Source organism: Apus apus, chromosome 1 (genome assembly GCF_020740795.1).
Source record: "Apus apus isolate bApuApu2 chromosome 1, bApuApu2.pri.cur, whole genome shotgun sequence".
Classification (NCBI taxonomy): Eukaryota; Metazoa; Chordata; class Aves; order Apodiformes; family Apodidae; genus Apus; species Apus apus.
In genome coordinates, this window is record NC_067282.1 from 183234416 (window position 1) to 183260832 (window position 26417).

The 26417-nt window shown below is 40.5% G+C and overlaps 1 protein-coding gene across 1 annotated transcript; it reads left to right on the forward strand.

Moving 5' to 3' along the window:
• LOC127395207 (ADP-ribosylation factor-like protein 8B) lies at positions 1-24025 on the forward strand. The gene is made up of 7 exons (XM_051641833.1): positions 1-246; positions 4311-4391; positions 14845-14918; positions 15269-15362; positions 17520-17587; positions 20628-20698; positions 23531-24025. The coding sequence occupies exons 1-7, from the start codon at positions 58-60 to the stop codon at positions 23578-23580; spliced, it is 627 nt and encodes a 208-aa protein (XP_051497793.1). The 5' UTR covers positions 1-57; the 3' UTR covers positions 23581-24025.
• The last annotated feature ends 2392 nt before the right edge of the window (positions 24026-26417 follow it).

Here is a 26417-nt window from a genome sequence, read left to right on the forward strand (position 1 = left end):
CCGCGCAGCCTCGCCGCCCGCCGCCCCGGCCCGAGACTCGCCTCGCCCGGCTCTTCCATGCCCAGCAGCGAGGCGGTGCCGCTGGGGCTGGGCGCCTGCCGCAGCTCGGGGGCGCTGAGCGGGATGCTGGCGCTGGTGGCGCGGGTGCTGGAGTGGCTGCGCTCGCTGTTCTGGAAGGAGGAGATGGAGCTGACCCTGGTGGGGCTGCAGTACTCGGGCAAGACCACGCTGCTCACCGTGCTGGCGGTACGGGCAGGGCAGGGCGGGGCGGGGCGGGGGGTGCGCTGGGCGGCGGCCGGCGGGGCCGGGGGTCCCTGGGTTTCGCGGGCGGCGAGGCGGGGGGCGGTGGCCCGGCAGCCCGGCCTGGCGGAAAGGGACCGCCCGCCCCGAGCCCGCCGCTCCGCGTCGCTCCCCCGGCAACAAGTGTGGGCTGTGGCCGCACGGCCTGCGGCGGGGCCGCCGCCGCTCGGGAGGTCCCGCGGCCTGGCGCAGCGAGGGGGCGGCGGGCGGGCGGCCGGAGGCAGCTCTTGAATCCTCTGCAACCTCGAGAATTCTACAGCAGGCTCAGGTGGGTGTGGCACTGGTTTAAGATGGAGAAAGAAAATGTCTCCTGTGTCCGAGGGCAAAGCATGCCCGTCTTAAAGCAGGTACCTCGGCATGGGCTCTTGCCTGGGATTCAGAGTTGGGTTTCAGTGTATCTCACAGTAATGGACTATGTATTATACACGCTCCAAGGCCACAGCTCTGTCACTGAATTTTCCCATCCCGTTAGTTACATCAATATTAATGCCTCCCACAATTCCTTGATAGCTTTTTCCCAGCATTCATGTCTGATTTTGGCACTCCCTGCTCACTGTGACAGTGGCCTTGCAGTCTCGTTCCGCTCTGGCGCTGACACCTGCCACGACGTTGTCCATCCTGTTGCCGTGCTGAAATGTGTTCCTCGTCTTTGCTGTGCCCTTTGCCCTTCTGCGTTTGGGTCCATCCCGAAGATGAACATGATTATGATTATGAACATGAGTATATGACATTTATTTCATATGTGATTATGGATTAAGGGAAAAACAGGAGATTAGTTTGAATGAAAAAGTGTAGAGAGAGAAGAAAAAGGAACAAGGTAAGAAAATACAGAAAGCAATGAAAGTGTGTGTTGGGGGACATCAGCATTCAGTAACCAATTGCAGCCAAAAGCAGTCAAAACCATAAAATACCTGGTACTGGTATTTTAGTTAATGTTAGACACTTACTGTCATGGTAACGTGGGCCTCAGCACTCTTCATGCACATAGGAAGGATTCATCTCCCAAGGGTGGGCTTACCTGAGGGAAGGGGAAAAGGCACGACAGACTATATCCCTTCTTGGATTGATTTCATAAGCAGAGTGAAGAGGAACACAGCAGTTCAGAGACCCCTAACAGTTGTGTGTGGTATCAGGCTTTGCATGGGTGTTTTTCTACTCATCATACCACACCACTTGTGGAATGGCATAGCACGTATTTGCCTCTCTTGTGCTAATGTCTTGAATACCAGAGCACTGCTGTTCCTGTAGGTCTGATTTTGCCAGCAAATGTATTGCTTAAGAATATTCTACAAGACATCCATATGTTCTGACTTGGGCTGTATCACAGATTGCAAGTTTTGTGGCTTTTGGATCTTTCAGTCAGGAGATGACACACCATGATGATCACTGAAGAAGGGTGCCTGAAGAATTCGGGAGTAAAACAATGAAAAATAGTTTACTCTTGAATATAGTTTAAATGGGGATGGGAAGTAGATTAGGTATTTTAGGTATCTGTGTGCATTTGTATGTATGTGGCTAGAGTGTGACAAGATGAAAGTAGTCATGACAAAACAGTGGCTACTTAAAATGCAAACTGCAGTGGATCATAAAAACAAATGGGAGGAAATTACTATTTTTTTCACTTTGCAATAGTATTCAGATCCTGTCATGCTACCACTGATTAAGTCCTTTGAGACAGTCTCCTCCCTGTAGACCTTGAGCCATGCTTAGTCTTCTGTTACCAGTGTGAAGCTTGGATAACTTTACAATGGATGTGCATTGATGCAGTGGAGTGGAATGTGGCCCATGGTCACTATGGTAAGGGTTTATGGCTGTATTCGTTACCAGTTCAATATTCAGCAACATTTAAAGAGGACATTACAAATTTCTTCGCATCGGTTGTTTTCGTTTATGTCAGGGTGTAATCTTTTTTTTTTTTACTGAGATACAAGAATAAACTTGTTTGTGTATCTTGAATATTCCCCAGAATAGGTAATTTGTCATGTAAAACTTCCTTAGCAAACAGAACAGATTTTTTACTTTATGGTGCTTACAGCACTTGAAACAACACAGTAATCAGAGTTTTTGGAGTAATGTTGGCAAAAGATTCAACGTATTACTTTCTTTTCTTCATTGTTTGGGAAAATAAAGAACTGTAACCATAATAGTTTCATTGTAGCGAGTTCCCTTAAACCAGAATGGAATATTGTTAGAGGAAAAGACTGAAGACCAGTAACGGGGACACTTAATTCTTTGCATTCCCATCCGCAGTACCAGGGGAATGATGAGCAGTGATGCTACATTCTCAAGGTTTTATGTATCCATATGTGTATATGTCCTCCACAAATAAATGTACTATATATTTTAACAAATTAGGCCAGTACCTGCTTCAGGAGATGGTTACTAATGGGCTTTGTCTTACTCCATGTAATTAAAAACTTCTGTCACTGCTGGGTACATATATCTGTATGAAACTGCAGGTGCATTTGTCTTCATTTTTTTTTCCAACTGCTGTTGACAAGTCATAGAAGCAAGGAATGAAGAGATAAAAAAGAAACTTCTAGAGACAAAAGATAAGCAAGATATATAGTATGGAATTTAGCAAGAAGGTTCCCATAGGTAAGGTTGAACAGGTAGTTGATGGAAGTTGTTTCTTGCCTGAAGGATCTAAATCCAAATGCCAAAATCTTGTAAGAGGATCAAGTAACTGCCAAAGCTTATACAGCTTTTAAAGTCCTAGATTAAAAGTAGTTAATTGCAGTTTGTGAACACAAACTGGTGGCATAGTGTATTCTCATGCTGCCACAAGCAGCAAAGAGAAGAGTTGCAGAAAGCATGCAGAGACCAGCAGTGGCATTAGGGGTAGCTGGTGGCAGTGGGTGCACTGTGAGGCACGGAGCTGCTTTGGTGTAACCTGAAGCTCTGAGCATCCACTTCTCAAATGGGAGGTACCGTTGGAGTATGCCTGTTTCCCTCCTTGTCTACATATCTGTATTTTCTTAATAAAAAACAACCCAGGGCACTTAGGATTATGAGATAGATGAATGGAATATGGGCAGATAGATATGGAAAGGCAATGGCAAGCCCAGAAGGTCCTGTTCTACTTTCTGGGTGACTGGAAAACCAGGACTACTGTGCATATTGCAGAGAGTGCCTGGCCCTCCGTGTAGACATAACTTTTAATTAACTATTTACCTATATAATGCACCATTCCTAGGAGACACAATACCATATTGATATATTTTGAAAAGGGAAAATGAATAATGAGTTACCTACTTGGATCCGAGTTTCACCTTTCTCCTTAAAAGCTGTCTTCTTTAGTGGGTAGATGTGTGGAAGGTTCCTGTTGGCATGATGGCAAGCTTCTGTTTTGTAAAAATACTTCTTTGAACTGGGGAAGAAGGCAGCACTTGGGTTTATATGGTTTAGGTTTATGGTGTGCTGAGTTAGTACCTTGTATTTTTCTGTCTTAATGGTGTTCTCTTAGCTTCCACAGCAGTGCTCCTGTGCTGTTACCTGCTCTGAAGGTGCACATAGTATTCTCTCCATGAGGAATACTTCACCATTTATTACATTTGGAGTTAAACCGTTTGTAACAGTAGTGAGAAACTACAGGGGAAAATCCTGGTGTAGACAATTTTACCATAATTTATCATTTTGGAGGTTGGACTAGGTGACCTTTAAAGGTCCCTTCCAACCCAAATCATTCTATGATTCTGTAATTATATATTTCAATGGTGCTGCTTTCTGGTGTGCTTAGGGGTCAGATGAAGTATTATTGGAAGTCTCGTGGTTTCTGGGCAAGTCTTTGTCTCTGAGGAAAATAAAAGATCGTTTAAAGGGAGTGAAATGAACAGTCTTCCTTGGCATGACAATGCATTAATTCAAGTGCTAGCCAGGGCTCTTGTAGAAAACTAATGTGATATTTTTAGTGTTTTCAAATAAAAACTGTAGATTACAAATGGGAAAGTAATCTGCTGTGTATCAACATGTTAATAATAAATTTATTTTTTTGTATGTTTGTATTCTAGTCAGGGCAGTTCACAGAAGATATGATTCCTACAGTAGGCTTCAATATGAGGAAAATAACAAAAGGAAATGTTACCATAAAGGTAGGTGTGCATGTTTGAATTGCTACAGAGTGAATAAGTGATAGAAAAACCGATTTAAACTTGGAATATCAAACCTTAGGAAATTTCTTTTAAGATGTTAGGATCATTCAGCTGTTTTTCTAGCTCAAAAATAACTTTTTAAAAGCATATAGTTATGTATTTGTCTGTTACATTAATATTTGATTTCATTATATCCATGATAGGCAGAAGCTTTGTTATACTCTTTTGAGTTAGAAAGGTAATACAATTCTGAGATAGTAAGGGTTGACTCCTCAAGATGCCTCTCTTTTCTCTCTCTTCCTCTCACGGTAAAGTGAAATCAGAAGCGGCTTCATTCCCAACTTAGCATCTCAGCAGAGTGTAGTTTATCTCATATAACATTGAGCTCTATGGAAACAGAACATGTAGTGTGAGTTGTCAGGGAGCCATCTCTTAGGCCTATAGAGAAACACGAATTATCCTAGTTTTGTTGTGATTCATACCATAGGTTTCAAAACAGAAGTAAATCACTCCAGTATAATTTAGGCACACTCCATGGTTTGATTGTGGAGGGAGACTGGTTGATTAGTCTAGATCAAATTCATAATTTTCATCTAAATTTAGGTGAGGCGATATAGGGTTTTTGCCTTTGCTTTTCCCTCCTTCTTCATTTCCTTTCCTTACTTCCTCAGTTCCAAAGAAACAGTTTTTTCCTCTGGTTTGGTATGAATCCTAACCTAGGAAGGATTTTCTGAAATGACCTGTAATGTGAATATAAGCAGTTGTTCGTTGTCTACCCACTTGCTCTAAAGTATGAGCAGTTAAAGGGTGGTAAAAGGCATGGTTGACTTCTGTTGACTGGGAGATGTTAAAGCTGAACTTTTTCAATGGTCTCAGGGCACACTGCAAAACAGAATCATTAACTTTACCGTAAGAGTAAGGCTGAGAAACCATCTGGGTAGAAAAGTCATCAAATGAAAAATGGCATTCCAGAAGACTAAAACTAATCACCATAGGCAGAGAAAGTTGCAACACCAATTAGTAGGTGATGCTAATCTCTTCTGTAGTTTTTGCAGTCTGTTGGGGTAGGCCACTAAGAAGGATGCTTCTGCAGCATCACCACCTGTTTTCTTGACTATAGTTCTATCTCTAGACTACATACAGTTCCAGAAGGCAGCAAGGACTAAGGAGCCCACAGTCTTCTTTGCATTCTTCTGGTTTTGGCAGCCATTTCTAGAGGCCAGCAGATTTATGCTTGTATTTAGTCCCTAATTCTAGAGTATGAAAGTGTAGTCACTGACATGCCCCTCTTTATGAATATCTGAACTGTACTGAAAGAAAAGCACTGATTTATGCAAGCTGATTTATGTAGGAAGATGCCAATTTCATGTGCTCTTTAATTGAAATTGAGAGTGATCAGAAGTGCAAAGCTGTCAGCTTTAACCATGAATTGTCAAATTTTGGTTTGTTACTGTATTTAATAAAAATTGCCACCTATTATTTTCAAAAAAGGAGTCAAAGAAGAAAGATATTACCAGGCAGGATTTGAAATCTAGGCAGGAAGCTTTATGGATATTGAGGTTGCAGTTCAAGTATTAATTTACAGGATGATTTCCAGCATCAAAATTCCTAATGTAATACAATTTAGGGACATGTCAAAACTTTTTTGATGAAATTCATAACAAAACTGATGGCCATGCCTTTTTTTCTGACAAAAAAATCTATACATTAATTTGGGAGTTTAATTCCATGCAAGTTTTGTTGTTTGCTGAGTGATTTGGTTTTGATAGAATGTCTATTTTTGGATTAGTTCAATATTAGTAATATTTTGGTTTGGTGAGATTTATTGTTCAATAGACTAGATAGTTGCTAAAAATTTATTTTAACAAACCAAATTTCTAGAGCATTAAAAGACATGCATTGGAAGCTTGTTTAAATGATTGTGAAGCTCATCAACCTTTGGTTCTTATAGTGATAGTCTTAGAATGGTCGCAGATACAAACAAGAAACAGAGCAACACAAGACATGCATACGCACGGACGATGCATCGGCTTCATTTTCCTTGATCTTGCACTTCGTTTAAGCTTACTCTTAAAATAGCACTGCCAGCCAGTTTTTGCACCCCCCGGGTTTTGCAGTCCGGAGGGAGCAGTGAGGAGCTGCTCAGGGACTGGAGCTGCTGAGATTGGTCTGCGGCCACCCCAGCTGCCACCACTAGAGGCCAGCGTCCTTCCACGGGAGCTGCAGCACGGCCCGGTGCAGGCCAGGCTGCTGCAGGGCCAAGCCAAGCCTCTTGCTCCTTGCTCTGAGTGGCAGAGAGGGAGGTGGAGGAAGAGTATCCTGGCTCTTTGCATTCCTCTTCCAGCTTCCTTAGTTGCTGCACTCCTCCCTCCTATGGATAGTAGTTTCCAAGTCTCCAAACATCCTCACAGAATCTTCCTGCTTTGTAGTGCTTGGTCCTGCTATTCAGCAGCAGTTAAAAAACATCTAACCTGTCATGTCACTATCTCACGTGTCATGCAGTAATACAAGTCTGTGTGTACTGCCTGTGTAGCTGCAGCAGTGTTTCAGTAAGTCCTGGCTAGTAGGTACAGCTTGCATCACTCTGAAGAGGCCATGCTGGATCTGGGCTGATTTCAGCTCAAAGTGTTAATAACTAAGAATTTTTCAGGGATGTCTCACTGATTTATAATAGTTGCGTGTAAGGAAGTGCTGTACTGCTGGATTCAAAACGGCTGTGAGCCACAGCAGGTAGTCCTGTTACTAGGGATAAACCCCAGGGATTGTTCAGCATATTCATTAGTGACTTGGATGATGGGACAGGGTGCAACCTCAACAATTGTTTGCTGATAATACAGAACTGGGAGGAGTGGCTGATACAACAGAGGGTTATGCTGCCTTCTGGAGGCATGGCAGGAGAAGTGGGCTGACAGGACCCTCATGAAGTTAAAGAATGGAAAATACAGAGTCTTGCATCTGAGAGGGATCCACCCCAGGCACCACTCCAGGCTGACTGCTGGAAGGCAGCTTTGCAGAAAGGGACCTGGGGGTCGTGGTGAACACCAAGGTGGCCATCAACAAGCAGCCTACCTTTGCAGCAACATCTTGGGCTATATTAGAAAGAAGACAAATAGCAGGTCAATGGAGGTGATCCCTCCCTTTTACTCAGCTTTGGTAAGGCCATACCTGGAGTACCATGTCCAATTCTTGGTTCCCCAGTGCAAGTGAGATGTGGAGTTACTGGAGAGAGTCCAGCAAAGGGCCATGAAGAGGATTAAGGGACTGGAGCATCTCCCAGAGGAGGAGATGCTGAGATACATGAGACTGTTTAGCCTAGAGAAGAGGAGGCTCAGGGAGATCTCATCAATGTAGCCAGAAGATGTAGCCAAACGAGGCAATGGGCACAAACAGAAGTATGGGGAATTTCATTTAAACCATGAGAAATAGCATTTTTATTGTGAGGGTGTTTAAGCATTAAAACATTAAATAGATTGGCCTAAAGCATGAAATAGATTGACCAGGCAGATTCTGGAGTCTCTTGTCATTGGAGCAGTCCTCCAGCTGACCCTGCTTTGACCAGGGTGAGCTGAACTATACAATCTCCAAAGGCCCTCACTAGCCTCAATGATTCTATGATTCTGTTAAAAGGAGTTAAATGAGGGTTAGAGAGACACTCGGAGAATAAGTGTGGAGCATACTCAGAATTACTCCACCAAGTAGAAAGGAAGAGTATGAAAACTCTCTACCATCTGATAATTTGGGAAAAGAAGCCTTGGACACTGTATCTGTGCTGGGAAGTGTGTGCTGCAGGGTGTGAGAGAGCATCATGCATTAGATAAGAGCCTCTACAGGGGTCAGGACAAACATGTGGAACGAGAAGGGGGTGTCCTGAGCCAGAACAGGCAATGTTGAGTGTCTCACCAGGCATTCAGAGTAACTGTTAGGAGGACTCCTAAAAATAAGGACCAAAAGTTGATCTCAAGGAATCATCAAAACCAAACATGTGCTCTGAGGTTAATCAGTTATTTATCCAAGTATCTTAAGTAATTGTTAAAATGTTTTCTTCCATAAAGAAAGTTCTATGATATCCCTTGTTTTGTACAATGTTCTTTCACTCACAAGTCTTAGAAGGCTTTCTTCCTGATATCTGACTTGAGTTGTTGTTCTCCCAAATTGACCTGCTTTTTTTTTTCTACATCTGTCAGGCATTTCCTGAGGAACATTATGATTTTGCTTTGTCCTTTCTTCTTTATAGTAATATTTTCAAAATCTCACCCTTTTTTTTTTCTCATCTGGACTTTTTCAAATTTGTCTGTGCTTGTTCTGTAGACTGATGCTTAAAACCAGCATAGGAACCTCCCTGACAGTGAGAATACTTCCAAAATGGTACAAAAGCTGCTTGTGCTAGTACATGCTGATTTAATATCTGCAACACTGCTGAAACATTTAGTTTGTGAAGTGTTCAAGCTTTTTGTCCTGCACTTCTGCCTGGTTATCCATTTTGTGCTAGTGCATTTGGTTCCTTGAGGGGGGATCTCATCAGTGCTTATAAATATCTACAGAGGGTGTCAGGAGGATGGGGCCAGATTCTTCTCACTGGTGTGCAGTGGCAGGACAAGGAGCAATTGGCACAAACTGGAGCACAGGAGGGTCAACCAAGGGAAAACTTCATTGCTGTGAGGATGGCAGAGCCCTGGGACAGGCTGCCCAGAGAGGTTGTAGAGTGTTCTTCTCTCAGACATTCCAAACCCATCTGAACGTATTCTTGTGGGATCTAGTGTAGGTGACCCTACTCTGACAGGGGGTTGGACTGGATTGTCTCCAGAAGTCCCTTCCAAACCTGACGACTCCATGACTATGACTGTAACAAATGGAGCATTCTGAACTTGTGTGTATTAAATTTCAGTTCATACCTCTCATTGGTCTGGATACTTCAGGATTTTGGTATTTTCTTTTTGTCGACTCTTGGCTTGCAAGTTATCTGCAGCTTATTTAAACATGTTCTATTCCAACATCCTGTTGAGACACCTGGAAACCATAAATGCTGCCCCTGTTTAGGTCTGTCCTTAGCAGCTTTGCTTCATTGAAAAATGCTGGGAATCTGTTAGGATTGCTCAGGCTTGAGAGACAGAGGGCAAGGGGGGCACAGAAGGAGAGTGGCCAGGGAGCCACTGTGGGGTTGAATCTGTCATGGGAGAATGTCCTTTCCTTGTCTAATCTACCAGTATTAGATTAACCTTTCCCCAGTGCACACACTATTGCACACGCTCCTGGCTTTTCTGTACTGTGGAGCAAATACTCATTTTTTGCTTTCATGGTTATATGTTCTTCAAGGACAGGCAAGATTAATAATCACTACGATAGATACTGATTAGCTGTTCTGAGCTATTGATGTCTTTGCCTCTGGTCTCCTTGTCCTGAGTCCTCCAAATGCAAGTCCTGTCTACAGCTATAGGTTGTATATGCGAATTTTCACAAGAACCTCTCAGATTTGAAAGTTGAGACTGATTCATGGTCATGTGAAAAGAGGGTAAAAATGATGGCATTTGGTTACTCAGCATTGGAGCTTTCTGCTTCAGGGAGGACACAATATTGAGGCTAGTATAGATTGGCTTCTTCTTTTTGGAGGTGTGTTACATCTTAACTGAGAGGATTGCAGTCTCACCTCATCTTACCTGCATTCCCTAGTACTCTCCTGTCTTAGAACACAACATGGAGGTAAGCAGCATGAGGTTCAGAAAACGGTTTTCAGAGAAGAGACTTTGCTTTTGTGTCTTGTTTAAAATCTACCTGTTGGTCCTTCCATCATTGTATCTTGTGTCTCTGATAAAATGGCAAACACACCCTGGTCATTGAGAAATAACTCCTCCCATTAAGACGCCTGTGTGTCAGTTTTCAGGAGTTGAAGATACTCAGCTGGTTTGTGTTGCAAATCCAAGTCCTGTTCTTCAGTGAAGGTGCTATTGATTAAATTAAATAATTCTAAACTGTGAAGAGTGAGTATAGCATTTTTTCTGTATGATGTGACAAAAATAAAATACCTACTTGCAAAAAATGTTTAAAAGTTGGCCTTCATCACCAGTGAGGAGTGATAATAACGTTCTTTAATGGACCAAGACAGATTTCAAAGAACACAGTGTTCTGGGAATACTGCCTGCAGAAATGTAGCCATGTGGCTTAATTTTTTCTCAGCTCTAAGAACAAGTGTAAAGGCATTTCAAAAATATAGCATAATAGATGAGTAGTAAGTATTCTAAGGCAGTAAGGTATTCTGCCTTCCATAGTAGGTCGCATGGCTGGTCCTGCAAGTAAGGCTCTATAGTTAAATGAGTTAGCTCTTTTTATTCTTCTTGTTTATTCAACAGGGAAGCTGAACATTACTGGTTGAAAATTCCAGTCTAGAACAGATGATTATTTAGGATTTGTCTCCCGTGAGCTTAGCCAGGTGAAAAGGAAGAAGCCAGCCTGAGCCAGTTGTCTGAACTTGGTGGGGGGCAGTGAGTGCTTTGCAAGAATGGTTCATCTGGTAGGCAAGGTAGGTGAGACAGGCTGAATTGTTTTCTGCTGTGAGTGCCCTCTGAGCTCCTTAGTATCCACAGAGAGATTTTAGTCACTTGGATTATATGCCTACATTTTAGGTGGCTGAAGTCAAGGAAAATGAATCCCATGCTTTCCAGTTACTCCCTGTCATTACACATTGAGTTGACTATGAATTCTATGACTGCTTGATGTGTATGCGTGAGCTCGTTAGTCACATTCAGTATATATGGGCTTGTCTGTGTGCAACATGGTGTTGGATGCTGCTGGTGCTAGTTTGTTCTGACCACATGCTCCTCTCTATTTAGAATTTCCTCACCTGTTTGTTCGGCGTAGGTTTTAGGGCTCATGTTTCCTGAGTACTTACATGGAGAAAGATTTATTTCTGAGGTCAAGTATTTGTAATGTGTGTTCAGCTTGCAAGTGAAGATGCCTGAATATAAGCAGCTGTATGTCTGCAATCAGGGTTAAGCCCCTTTATTAATAGTCAGAGGAGCTCTAGTCAGTTCTGTGAAGCCTAGACTGTAATTCTGTCATTCCAAAGAAGATGCTCTGTCTGGTTATCTCGATAGCTGTCTAGGTTTCAGTGACTGCTGCGAGGCTGTAGGTACTGAACCCATGCATTGACATACAAATATGTCATTTTACACATTTTTGTCCACAAGAAATATCCTACCCAGCATGTCTGGAAAAACCTCATGTAAAACTGACATCTAGAAAATACTATCGAGCCTTTCCACAATATAAGCTAATGAGAAGAAACACAACTAAAGTGTTAAAGAACCTTGTTGTAACTGAAAACTTTCAAAAGTTTTTTAACCTGTTCCTCAGCTGTTTATTTGCTCAGTCGTCACGATATACCTCTGTGCAAAAGAAAAGGATTTGCTCATTAAACATAGCTGGTAGCTGCAGTGTTAAGGAGGAGCCTTAGATTCACATGAAGAAATTGAACAAGTCATATCCAGAGAGATTCCTGTTTTAGAAGAATTTGATTTAATAGGTAAGTATAAGCACAATGTAAATTATTATTCCAAAATATGATGATTAATCTAGTTTACTAATTAAAACATTGCATTATTTTATGAGAGTGCAGACTTGCAAGCACAATAAGAATTAGACTATAGGAGCTGACAGGAACAAATATAATAATAATTTATGAAATGCAGTAGAAGTAAGGTGTATGCCTTTCAGTTTGAGCCTAAACAACTCCTTGAGATTTTAATTTCCTGTGAGGCAATGGTACTGGGTATCAAGCTTTTTCCCTGTTTGATTTGGCAATTCGGTTGGCATTTTCTGATTCTTAAAATCAACTGGTCTTCTTGGGATAAAATTACCCCTTAAATATTATAAACATTTTATTCCTGAGGGACCAGCGAAAGCCATGGGAGCAATTTGATGTCTAGTCTCTTTTTAAAAGTACCCAGACAAAATGAACTTCCTTTTATAGATATGTGTATATTCTGCTATTAAGGTGTAGTCTCCTGCCTCTCACAGTTCACACTTTTTACCTATGTCTTAAATATTGGGGTACAAAAATAGGCGATGTACAAAACATGCAAGAAAACTTTAGGACCTCTCCCCTTTCCTTCCTGGGTGCCTCTTGTATTCTCACAGTTCTGTCCAGTCACGTGCAATGAAAATTATTTTTGTTTTGAATAAAGTAGTTAATGCTGTTATTTGCTATTCAGTATAAAAAAGAGTATTAGAAAGTTACTATTGGCACCATTTTAATTTCATAGGCAAAGATGTAAGGATTTTTAAAATTTATTTCATACATTTATTTTCTTGCTCTTTTTCAGATAATTATAACTGAATATATTTATGTAAACTGGGTTCATACACACTTATTAAAAACATCTAGTCTATCTTCTGTCCTTCATGTTGTACTTTTATGAATACTTGTAAGCCTTATTAGGGAAACTGACTGGAAATTACTTATCTTTCCATTGTTTCAAGGTCACTCTTTCTCCTGATGAGAACAATACTTGTTCTACAGTGCAATTTAATGTAGTATATAGATACAGTATATCATCAAGTGAGGACAAACCCAGTATTTCTTTACATTGTATTATTTTTTTAATCCAAGCTATCTAATCTTGTAGATTTTTCTGACTACCAGGAATAATTGCTGTCAGTCTCCAAAAATATAATCTTACTACTAGCCTTCCCTGTCCTCTTTCGCCTTCTTTTTCTCTGATATACCAAGAAAATAATTCAGTTCCTTTTTCCAGATACACAGATGTGCACCAGATGGTTACTGATAATTTCAAGGTCCTTATGAGTTACTGGAATAATTAGTGTTGGTGTGAGGTTTGTGTTCTAACTGTAATACTGAACTATGTACTCATCTCTTTCAAGCTTTCAAAAAAAGAGGTTTGTTTTATTAAGACTTTGGAAACCTCACTTCAAATGTCAGTGCATGTAATAATTGATACCTGGTTCATGCTCCAAAGCTCACTCAACTCTGATGTGTAAAATTCTTCATATTATAAAGGGGATCAAAGGCAATCTACATGCACGTGATATACTAATTTTATGGCAGAGGGTATGTAAGATATCAATCAGGGAATGTTTTTAATGGTGAATTGGGAAATATTTATTTCTAATATATGAACATAAGGTGTTGAAAATGGTCGAGAAATTGATACATAAATATGACTTATGGATTGTGGAATTAAAAATGTAGTCCATATGAGTTGAAAAAGGCCTTATCTATTAAGTCTTGCTCTGAAGTGCAAGTCTTTGTTGCCACAGCAGATTTAATGTATTTGGATTTATAAAGTATAAATATGTAACAACTCTTAAATTTGCTTCTGTGTTTGTTACTTACAGATTTAGTTTGTGCTGTAATGGATATACCTCCTCTGTCTGGTGTACAGTACCTATTATTTTGGTAGCTAGATCTGATTAAAATAAGAAATAATTACTTCTCTTGATCTTTGACATAGGAACAAGTCCATTATTTCTATCTGTCAGTGTTTATCACTATTTTAATATGTGTCTCTTGTGACACAACTGTCTTTTGATGTAGTTGCAACAGCTATATATCATCATGCAGCCCTTGTCTACATGATTTAGATATTTTCTGTGGTATTTTGGAAGCAGGTTTGGAACAAGATTATTGTCATCCACCGAAAATACTGAATTTTTGCAAGCAAAGCAGAATATGTAACTCCTGTACAGAAAACAATAATGTTGTTAGTCTTTTCATGGTAAGGAATTCAGTGGGATTGTTGGACACTAATAGCATACATAAGTACTTGCAGGATTGGAGATTTATAAAATCCCAAGCAGAATTTGAACTTCCTTTCCTTAAGATTCACTGATTAATCACTACACTATTTCCTTTCTGGTTCTGATCAGTTAATCCATGTGTCTTTTAAAGCACATTTGATGAACAAATGGGAGAGCTGTAGAGGTATTGGATCTCCCTACAGTGTATCATCCTTTACATGTGCTCCATCTGCTCTCAGACTAACCCTTATTTATTTAATATCTGTCTTTATCCTTATGAAGGTCTGATGCATACTTAACTCAGGTCTCCCTAGCTCCCTAAAAATGCAACTTCATAAGTGTTTTCATACAATGATGCTCTTCTTTCTGGGTTTTAGACTGTGTATTTGCTTTGATGAATTCACTTTGATATCTGAGTAAAACTAATTGCAGTGAGTGGGCAAGGGCAGAGTACTCCAAATGGAATTTTGGAGCTGCTCAGGTCACAGGACTGACTTGCCCTGTGAATGTGTTGTGCTTGTCTCCGTCCAGTGACTGGAAGGGGCTGAGAAGATCAGTCTCTTGAGGAAGGTCACTTAAAAAACTGCCTACATCTAGGCATTGTCAATATAGCCTGCATGCTGCATGTAAAGAGTTCTTCAGTTCTGTCAGTACTGTGTAGTTCAAAAAAGTTTTAGGGTTGGGGTGTTCTTACCTTTTCCAGGTGTGGGACATTGGAGGGCAGCCAAGGTTTCGAAGCATGTGGGAGCGTTATTGCAGAGGAGTCAATGCAGTTGTGTAAGTTTTCTTATGTATGCCCACAGGAAATATATTTTAAAGTATATAATTAATATAGATAGGCTTTTTTTCCTGTCCACCATCACATAAGGAGACCCAATGCAATAAAAGCAGTGTGTTCTACACATCCAGCAACCCGTATATATAAGTAATTGCATGTTTCAGGCCTTATTTTCCCCACAGCCCATATTTGATACTGTATCTTCCCATATTAGTAAATGCAGGGCTTATACAACTCAGGACTTCTAATGCTGTTGTCAGTGTGAACACAATTGTCACGTTTCAGATGTTTTAATGCAACTTTCTGCAAGTAATGGACAATACCATAAATAATTTTATTCCTATTGCAGTTACATGGTGGATGCAGCAGACTTAGAAAAAGTAGAAGCTTCAAAGAATGAGCTACACAGTTTGATAGATAAGCCACAATTGCATGGAATTCCAGTAAGTATTTTGATTATTATTATTACCTGAATGTAGACAATGTAGCCTAAATCTCCATTAATTGACCCCTCTAGACTCTTGAAAATAGTAGCTTCTATGTGTTGCAGCCTCAATACGTTGGGGGCTCTTAGAAAAATTATTCTGACGTTTTTTCAGGGGACTCAGCATCTTACCAGTGCTGCAGTGTGTCTGTATGTTTTATAATCTAAAGGTCAGAATAGATTTGTAAAAAAAACATTTTCGCATGTGACACTATCAGACAATAATTGCTTCCAGTCAGTCCCCTTGTTGGCTGAGCTTGAACCAGTGACCAAGATAGATATCTGGCAGTATGTTAAGGTATGTGAGATTTGTCTTTCTGAAGGTTGGCAGACACTAACATCATATAGTGTCCTTGGCTTCCAGAGATTGTTAAGGAGCTTTTTCTGTGAGTTGACTTTTTATTTTCCTTGACTTTCAAGTTTTTCAAACTAAACTGTATGGAAAAAATGCAAATATGCATCTGTTCTCCAGTAGAAGGTGTCAAAGAATAGTATATTCCGCTGAAATTCTAGTGAGGAATTATGAGAATTAATGTTGTTTAATTAAATGTAGCCTGCCAACTTAGAGTTAGTAGGAATCAATCAGGTTAGCATTAATCTTTAATGCTGACATCACCAGGCAAGAGCTTATACCTTTGATCATAAGAAGGTAAACAATGTTCTATACAAATCAGGAAGAAGTTACTCAAAACTTGATGGCTCTTGCTTGGCCCCTTTTTTGTAAGCAAATATTGGGAGGCTTGGCTGATGCAGGGGATTGAAGCCATCTGAAGATGAGTGGACAAGCAGCCAACATGAAATCATTGTGTGAATAAAGTTCTCACACGTCTGTTCTCGAAGGCAGGTTTTTCAAGTGACTCTTCATCTTTTTTACAAGGCTTGCTATTACTGTCACATATTTGTATATTACATTCATATTGAACAAAACCCACAGAAAGCTACAGTCACGCTATTCTCAGCAAGGAATATTGTCATTTGTACTGTCTCACATCCTGTTTTACTTGGAACTTTTCCTTCCTGAAATGATAGATCTCTTATTTCTTCAGAAGTATTTAATTAAGTTCCTTTTATATGTTATAATACCACATTCCAGTTGCCCAGCCTGAACAGCAGAGTAACTTTCAAGGTGCAGTAATGTATTTTTAACTTATTTTTATTTCATAGGTAGTAAGTAGTATTGAACTCCCTTCAATTTTGTACTCTGGCTTTGGCATTATAGATTTTAGGGTAGCTTTATTAATCTGAGACTGCAAGTAATGAGTTCTAACATGTTCCAGATTCATGGGAAATTAGGGGACAATCTTGATTCAGAATTGTAGCGCATGTGGAAAACGATAATGCAGTCATAATTAGAAAAACCTTCCACTGTTTACTTTCTCTTAAAAGGCACTCAGCACATTCATCTGACCTTAAATTGTACTTGAAGCCTTAAATATTGTGTAGGAAGCTTTAAGTTCCAGCATCTGTTCAGTACATTTTCTGCATTTCTCAGACTTAATTGGTAATGGCTGCCCTTCTGATTTCTACCATGGGTGCTCAAAGGGGAAGGAGAGGAATCAACATTTGGCTTGTGCTTGGGTGATGCGTGTCTGGCTATTTTGTCTGTCAACATTAAGAATCAAGGGAGCAAAACTGTAGAGAGAATCAATCAGGTCTGGGTCTTGAGGACCCAATCTCTACTTCTGGGCTCCTACTTTTGATTGACATTTGTCTGGTTCTGTGGATTGAACATCTCTTGGTGTCTTGAGTCTACCTGTTGCGTGGTGTCCTCCAGGTTTAGGTGCATGCAAAAGCAATCCATTTAGTGCAGCCTGACACCATCCTATACTGCCATCTGAAATGGAGAGATTCACTTCTAGAGGAGCAGAGGAGACTTCTGGTACTGATACACCCAGAAATAATTTGATCCCATTTTCAGAGGATGTGCATCCAGCATCTGACCATGGCTAGGAGCAGGATTTTAATGATGCTCCCACAGTCTTTGGCCAGTTTGAATATGTCTGCTATCGTGTTGTAAATAATTGGCTGCATGTTTCAAAATAGTGCCAGCAAATGGTTAAAGACAAAAATAAATATTGCTCCTGGATTTGATATGAATATGAACTGTTTCTTGCAGGTGTTGGTCCTTGGAAATAAAAGAGACCTCCCAGGTGCACTGGATGAAAAGCAGTTAATTGAGAAATTGTAAGTAGCTGGCCTGTGTAAAAAGCTGAAACACTGTGAAATTCCATACGTAGGCAAAAATAATTGGAAGTCTGTGGCAGTAACCAGCTCTAACAGATTCCGTTTTACGTTCTCAGGTACTCCACTTGGAGCTCTGCTGGCAGTCAAAATAGCAATCTATACTGATAACTGACTGTGATAGATTTGAGCGTCTCTTGATTATTATTTCGGTTGTATAAAGTTGTTTCAGATAATCCTGTTTTCCCATCACTGAAGATCCAACTGCTATAGCTAGTAATAGGCTCACTTGCACTTTTCAGAGTATACTGTAGTGGCAGTTTAATGCTCAAATGGCCTTGGAACAGGACCATTTCAAACTACTCTCTGTAAATTTAAGCAATTTTGATATTTTGGCATGTATCCAAAGCATGTACTTATGGATTACTGAAACTAACTTAAAATTGATGCATTGTAAGGGTAATTGCAAAGGAAATACACAATTTTAGAAAAATGACCGGTATAGCAATAATTTTGAAAAATGGGATTCTGTGTGTCAGATCACTCAATTTTAATCAGTAGGAAGTGCAAGTGAAGTGCAAGTGATGAAGTGAATTAAGGTTTCAGTATAGAAGGATTGTCCAAATGCTAAGCTACTAAACTGGGACTTAGGAAACAGAATCACAGAATGTCTGACACTGGAAGGGACCCTCTGGAGGTCATCTTGTCCGCCCATCTGCTCAGGCAGAACCACCTAGAGCTGATTGCCTTGAACCGTGTCCAGACAGCTTTAAAAAGCTCACACTCAGAAGTAAAAAGGTGTTTCAGTTTGCCCATAGCCACTTGTCATGTCACTGTTCTCCATCTTCTTTACAGCATGCCTTCAAATATTTGTACACAAACTGTACAGGTATTGTATAGATATTAATGAGATCTCTTCCTCAGCCTTTTTTTCTCTAGCCTAAATAGTCCCAGCTCTCTCAGCCTTTTATAATATCTGAGATGCTCCAGTCCCTTAAACATTTTATTGGCCTTTCACTGGACTCTCTCCAGTAGCTCTATGTCCCTCTTGGACTTGGGAGCCCAGAGCTGGACAGAGCACTCCAGGGATGGCCTCACCAGGGCTGAGTAGAAGGGAAAGATCACTTGCCTTGACTGGCTGGCAAGACTGGCTGGCAACACTTCTAACATAGCTCAGAATGCTGTTAGCCTATTTTACCACATTGCTACATCATGTTCAACTTGGTGTCCATGAGGACCCCCAGGACCTTTTCTCCAAAGCTGCTTTTCCCAGACAGTCAGCTCCCAGCATGTAATGGTGTTCCTCCCCAAGGGCAGGACTTCACACTTTCATGTGTTAAACTAAAACCCAACGGTTTTAGTCCACATCACCACCCTATACTTCCTCAACTTGTCTATGAAGTTATTATAGGAGACAGTGTCAGAAACCTTACTGAAGTCAAGGTACACAGTATCAGCTGCTCTGAGTTGGTCAAGCATGATATCCCCTTTGTGAATTCATGCTGACTACTGATCACCTTCTCATCTCTCATGTGCATGGCATTGGTTTCCAGGATTAGCTGCTCTGTCTGTTTCCCAGGGATCAAGGTGAGGCTGGCCATCATATAGTTCCCTGAGTCCTCATTCCTGCACTTTCTGAAGATGAGAGTGACATTTGCTTTCATCCTCTCTTCAGACACTCCTCTCAGTGTCCATGATGGTTCCAAGACTCAAAGACCATTGAAGAGTGGCCTCACAATGACATCAGTCAGCTCTCTTTATCACTTGTAGGTGCATCCCATCAGGGCCCATTAAAATCTCTATGTACAGTTTGCTTATCAGATCAGTTTCCCTGATCTGATCCTCTTCCATCAAGGGTACAACTTCCATGCTCCAGACTTTCCCCCTGATCTCTGACACCTGGAGTTCCTGAAGGCTGGGCTTGCTAGTAAAGATGGAGGTAAAGGCAGCATTCATGTACATATAAAAGCCCTGGTTGCCTTTGACATTCTTCAAAGATCCAATTTCAGTTGGGCTCTGGCTGTTCTAACTGTGTCTCTGCATGCTTGGACAACATTTTTGTATTCCTCCCAGGTTACCTGTCCCTATCCTCACCTTCTGTGTGCTTCCTTTTTGTGACTGGGTTTTGCTGGGAGCTTGTTATTCATCCACTTACGCCTCCTGGCTTCTTTTCCAAACTCATTAGGATGGACTGCTCCTGAGCTTGGAGATGATCCTTGGATATTAACCAGCTTTCTTGAGCCCTTCTTCAGTGCAGGACCTTATCCCATGGGAGTTCTACAGGCAGATCCCTGAAGAGACCAAGTCTGCTCTCCTGAAGTCCAAGGAAGTCACTATTTAATCCTTTTATAAAGAAGAGTCTCTTGTGTTATCTCAAGACTCTTTGTGCCTCCACTTTCCATCTGCTCCAGGAGCATAATCTGTTTCCTGCATGTCTGTGTCACTTGTGTGAGGATAAATAAATGAAAAAACAGCAAAGTACTCAGAAACCGTGAGGGGAATAGGGTAATTCCCAGAAGGCAGCAGAAGTTAATAAATAATCAGTTTATTCCTAAATGTAGAGATGTACTTGCAGTAGGAATCAGATACGATATATTTAAGTGTGATGTAATAAAAATCCTGAAAATGAATAGTGTGATGATTTGAGTACTGTTATTTGACCATAAGAGCTATTAGAGAGAAAAACTCTGAATTCTAAGTGAAAAAAATAAAAAGTGAATGCTAAGACTTGGTAATGTTACATGATTGGCAGTACAAGATGTTATTTCCAGCTTATGGATTTCTGTGGTTTTATTATTGACTATTACACTGACTTAATGAGGAATTTGAATTTTTGTGAAATGACTTTATAGCATTTTAATCTTTATAGTTTAAGAAACGTGGGGTTTTTGTGTGCAGTAGCATATTTCAAAAGTTTAATATCTGAGGGCAGAATTGAACCCACTGTGTAAAAAGCAGAAAACATGTAATTTAATGAAAATTTCTGTTGTCAGTTTTTGTGGAGTTATAACACTACTTGTTTTATTTATTTTTTTTTCTGTAGAAACCTTTCATCTATTCAAGACAGAGAAATCTGTTGCTATTCTATTTCCTGTAAAGAGAAGGATAACATTGGTAAGCTCTTACTACAGCATCATCAATGTATACTTTGTACTTTGGATTGGATGTTAAACATGTTAATGAGATTTTAGTATCTAACTCTAATTTATAACTGAAAATATAAATATACCTTGAAAGATTTTGTTGCAAGTATTGCATGCAGTTGTATTTGTTTTAATGTATAATCATGTGTCATTTAAAAGTCACTTGTAGAATTATTTAGTTCCATGAGATACTAAGAACTTAATTTGACAGGGGCCTTGGAAATGCATGCTTTTAAACACAAATTATTTGCATCCCTTGCAATAACTGCTAATTCAGAAAAAATAGTAACTGAATAAGAAAACCTTCTAGTTATTAGGAAATACTTTAAAAATGTTAGTAAATTGTGCTTTGTAAGCAGATGTTACATTGAAGTGTTCAAGGCCACGTTGGTTGGGGCTCTGAGCAGCCTTGTCTAGTGGGAGGTGTCCCTGCCCATGCAGGGGGGTTGGAACTAGATAATCTTTAATGTCCCTTCCAACCCAAGCCATTATGCTATTCTGTGCTTCTATATGGTGTTATGGCAGCATTACTCAAACCAAAGGAACTAGTGCTTTTGTCCTACTGGAGAGGCACTGACTCCTGAAGTCACTGAGGATCTGTAAAAGCCTCATGAAATTGTCTCCTATCTGCCTTTGCTTTTTGCCCTTTTGTCCTTATCCCCCCTTTCTTCCACTTTCCTGTCCCTTTCCTTAGGCTGAGCCAGCAGCTGAAGTTGCCTTGGGGTATGTGGCCTCTGTCCCACCCTTCTTCCCTGCATGCTGCTAAGACAAGTGTTGCTGGATGGGGGGGGAAACAGCTTGGGTAGTTATTTATATCTGTTTCTGAAGGAAGCCAGACTCTTCTTAAGAGCTCGGCAGCTCTGTTGGGCTCAGCTGAATGAGAGATGGTGGGAGTGGGAATGGGAGGAAAGTCACTTTCTTCCAGCAGCAGCAGCAGCAGTGTCTGTCCTCAGCAGGTGGTGGTGGTGGTGGTGAGAAGACTATACCATGACACCTGGACTTCAGGAGGCTAGGGGTGATGTCAGCTGTGTGCCGGAATGTGTTAGGCAGTTAGGACGTCTCTTGGAAATGGTACACAACATTTGGATACATCAGTTTGAAGGAGGCCAGACCTAGGTTTGCTGCAGCTTAGTCAGGAAGAGTTATCTCTGAGTGAGGGAAATACACAGAATGTGCTGTCACACAGGGCTAGGTTAGAGTTTGGCATATAAGGACTGAGAAGGACAGCACAGTCAGGGTTATCTGGATAGATGAAGGGCAGTGAAGGTGGTTCATGTTTTAGAAATGCAATGCTTGATCCTCATGGAATTGGCAAGGCTGCAGTGGAGGATCTCAAAAGTTAGTATTGTGACTAGTAGAAACTAGTGACTAGAAACTAGTAAAAGCAGCCTAATTTCTGAAAGGGTCCTGGAGAAAATAAGTTTTGATCCTGTTTCACTTATATGAGTGGCCTGGAGAAAAAAAAATGCATGCAGAAAAAGTATACTAGAATTTGCAAATGGGCAAATAATGAAAAGGATGATCACTTATTTACGAAGGTCCTGGGAGCAGTGATGAAAAAGACTCAACATCTTAACTAAGAAGCAGTCAAGTATTTTCCAGTGTAACATTGTGCCTTGAAGGGGTAACCTGGTTCCTGAATATTTGACCAACAAAATAACAAATGGGAGCAGACTCTGTACATTGCATGTGTATGGACTGTGCAGACATTCCTGGAGCACTGTGTGCCACATTTTGAGGAAGACCTTGAGAAACTGAAAAAGTTGAGCAAGAGCCTAGGGAGATCAAAGGACCGGAAAATATGATTTATAATGAAAAACTATAATGAAAATATATTTAGCTTATTAAAGTGATGAAACTAGTAGGCTGTTAAGGAGTAAGACCGGGAGCTGTCTCCTTCCTCTGCATTTTTGATTGATGTCAGTGCAGTTCAATGAGATGATAGTAATTTTTCAGTGAAACTGCAACCTAGCTAACAGGTCTCATCAGGAGGAGTAGGTGTAAGGCTGCCAGTTTCTGTGTCCTGAGAGACTGTGGAAGATTATTAGTATATTGTTACTAGCTTTGGTTTAGATGCCATGGGATGCTTTTGTCTGCCATCTCAGTGCCCAGTCTGCTCTGCCAGGATATTCATGGAGTTCTGTCTTGAACTTAGGACAGATGTGGCAACAAATTTAAATTTGAGGGCTAGAGTTGCTGCTGCCCCCTGACAGCCTTCCTACCTCCCTAACAGATGTTACTGCCTTGAGGCAAAATCATCTAATCTGCTCATGAATCAGTTTGTGAACTGCTGCAGTTTTCTGCCCAGTGCACTAGATTGTGTCAGGAGTGGCACCATTTCAGCTATCAAATTTAAGTCTAGTGTTGCATGTCTTTCAGAGACCTTGGACTCCTACAACCTACGTAAATGGCTTCTTAATGCTTTGTCAGATGTTTGCCCTTCTCTTTCTTTCTGGTTGAGTATTCTGCCTTTGTTCTCACACTGCATTTCATTCCAGCCTGGATTTTACAGTTAATTTTACAGTTATCTTAAATCAGTTCTTCATCTGTGGCTTAGAGAGTTTGATATCAGTCATTATAATTCAAGAATACAAAATGAACAAAACTTAAAACAACAGGAAAAAGGCCACTTGAAGACTGAAGTACTAGATTTTTAATTAGGTGTGAATGAGAACCTGTGGTTTCTGGGCTTTGTTTGTTTGAGTTTTCTTTAATTTGTATTAACTTACTGGTGTTCTGTTGCCCCTTTACACTTAGCAAACAGCCTGTTGAGTTTTTCATTTTGTTTTATCTGTCCTGGCAGACATAACATTACAGTGGCTTATTCAGCACTCCAAATCAAGACACTGTTGAAGAAAACTCTTGCTGAAGAAAACTCCCAATCACTTTGACTCCTATCAGCTATAAGCGTGAAAAGATAAAGAATGCAACTGCATACTACCAGGACTCACTTTGTTTCTATTTGTTAACAGAAGTAAAACTGAGTTACAGCTTGTCTATCTTGGTTCTTTTTAAAAAAATCCAGATACTTGTCTGCCTACATGAAAATCCTGAACGCCTTAATCCAAGACTGAAAGAAATCAATACTTTTTTGGGCTAAAATGTTTTAAGTTTATGCATGTGAATTGTCAAATACGTAGTGATTTTTTTTTTCTAATTTGAAACGTAATAAACTGCACAGTGGAAACAGATATGACTGTTTTTTTTAACTTACCATACAATTTTTCATACAGATTGTTTTCCCTGTGAACACCTGTAGTTAATTGTCATGAATCAATTAAAACCATCATAAAAAGCATCTTACTTGAACAAAATGTTGTTAATCACAAAACTTTAAACTGTTATGATTGGTGAGAAGTTATTTCCAAGACACATCTAATTATCTAGTTTTTCCAGTCACTAATGTAAATAATTCATAGGAATAGTCTTTGGGAATTAAAAAATAAACCAAATTCTAGACAATCCTGTATTCTCTGTTGGGGGGTGAAAGAGTCTGGAATTGCAGTGGATGTTTTTCTCTCTTAAACAGAGAAAATAGAGAACAGGTGACAGCATTACCCTCCAAATTAGTAGATTTTTTCTAAGAATTTGTATTTTGAATGACACAATTTTCAACGTGCTTCTGGACCACTCCTTCCATTCCTGAACCTTCAGAATTATGCAGCCTAATATAGCTGAGCTCTGGAGCAGAATTAGTTCTTTTAAAAGATATTAAAGGAGTAATTCACTTTTTGAATTTTGATGCATTGCTAACATCTTACAGATATATCTTGTTCCAAGTGCCTCAGTTAGAAGTAATCTGATTGGAATTATTCTGTGAGTTTGGAAATTCTATTAAATATGGAAAATTCATGTCAAGAAATAGTAGGTAGACTTAAAACTTCAAGGACACAGATGTCTAGGAGGTGTCCTGTTCTGGGATATTGGTCTAAAACTGTGGGAAATTAACTGATTTCTATAGTATTAAAAAGGTTGCAAGTACTTTATGCGGTTCTTGCAATTGGGTTTGTGAACTACAAAAATAGCAACATTTTTTGTCAAGTCTGTTTGGGGATGCTTTTCAGCTAGTGGCTCTGATAAGCTGTTTAAAACATTCTGGACAGACTTGATAAAATCTTTCTCAAGTGTCACAGGAATGTGACTACAAGCATGATAGTCAGGTTATAGCACTTGTTCATAAATGTTGGTAGCATTATCTGCTGAAGTCTGACTAGAGGGCTAATGTTTCTATGGTTACATGAAAATAACTTGACTGTGTTAAGTGCTAAGTGCTTGGTAATCAAGTAAACAATGGATATCCTTGAAATGAGATGTTGGAAGTGACCTTCCAAAATCTGACATGCAATACATCTAGTGACATTTTGTGTGTTGAAAACCCAACATTTGATGGCTAAGGCAAGGAATTTTGAGCATTGTTGCTTCAGACTTTTGAAGTAGTAGAACCACAGTAAAAGGCATTGGAGCTGCAGTCATTATGCATACAGCACAAGAGCCACTTCTGTACCAGTGGTCTCAGTATCTGTCCTGTAGTGGTGCTTTGTGACAGTAGCGCCTCATCCTTCCAACCTACTACCATGACATGCCAAGTCATGCTTCTGGCATAGCAGCTCCAGATCAGATCTTCCTGCATCACTCCTTTATCTGGACTTCTCTTGCCCCTTTACTGCAGGTGGTTCGCAGGAGTGGATGCAACCTCATTGGAGGCTGGTTGGAACCAGCCTGTCTTCTAAGACAGCACTGGTGAGAAAAGCAGTGCTGGCTCCTGCCCTTCCCTTACTTTGCTTAACGTAGCTGTTCCTTGTGAGATGGCCAAAGTAGTTAACTTCCCATATGCAGTAGACACATCACCAAGTATCAACTCAAGCTAAAGACAGCCTGTGGAGTAGGGAAGTTAGGTTCCAAGTTGACTGAGTGAATCTCTCTGAATAAGAGATGAGAATCAGCAATTCTGTGATTAAAGTCATCCCATTATATGGCATATGCTTTTATTTATTTCTTTTCTCCTACTGTGTGACCTTGTATCTGAACCTAAGGCAAATAAGCACAAGTGCTGGCCTTACTGTTAACATTTGAAACAGCCTGGTTTTCAACAACTTGCCTTCAAGTAATTTTTCAAAACAGGCTTAGCTCAAGATGGGTGTTTACTGTCACACTCAGTAGCTTTGTGGAAAAGATTAATTGTAGCTGACTGACAGCTCTGACATCCTATTTCTGAGACTGCATATGGCCATAAAGTGTTATAGAGGTCTAGATCACTGGAGACAGTACTGCAGCTATGTTATTTGGAGAGGTCACAGACTTTCTCTGCAGAGGACCCTCTGTGCAGGGAGGGCCCCCTTGCTCAGCAATATATATAATGCAGTGCCTTGCATGGCTCCATGTTAGATGAGTTTCAGAAGCAGGGAGGACATGGAGATACGTGGAGTGACCATGTTGTGATTGCTCTCCACTTATTAGCACTCCAGTGAATTTGACTGCAAGGCAGAGCAGCAAAGGCTGCTGTTGCGCTCTGTCTTTGCTGGGAGGTGGCAAGGCTTTGCTGGCCATGGTGTCAGCCTGCCTCAGCAGTCCTGATCCCTAGGCATGCATGATGGTGGTAATCTGACCTACATGCACAACATCCTTCAGGCTGTGGGAAGAGAAGTGTTGGGGGATGTGGACAGTTGAGGAACTAGGACTAACCTTCAGTT

What these genes read in the sequence shown, in the direction of transcription:
- LOC127395207 (XM_051641833.1), top strand. Translation starts at nt 58, where the DNA reads ATGCCCAGCAGCGAGGCGGTGCCGCTGGGGCTGGGCGCCTGCCGCAGC. An exon ending in CACAATTGCATGGAATTCCA is followed by an intron (nt 15,363 to 17,519) that starts GTAAGTATTTTG and finishes TGTTTCTTGCAG; the next exon opens with GTGTTGGTCCTTGGAAATAA. An exon ending in AAGCAGTTAATTGAGAAATT is followed by an intron (nt 17,588 to 20,627) that starts GTAAGTAGCTGG and finishes TTTTTTCTGTAG; the next exon opens with AAACCTTTCATCTATTCAAG.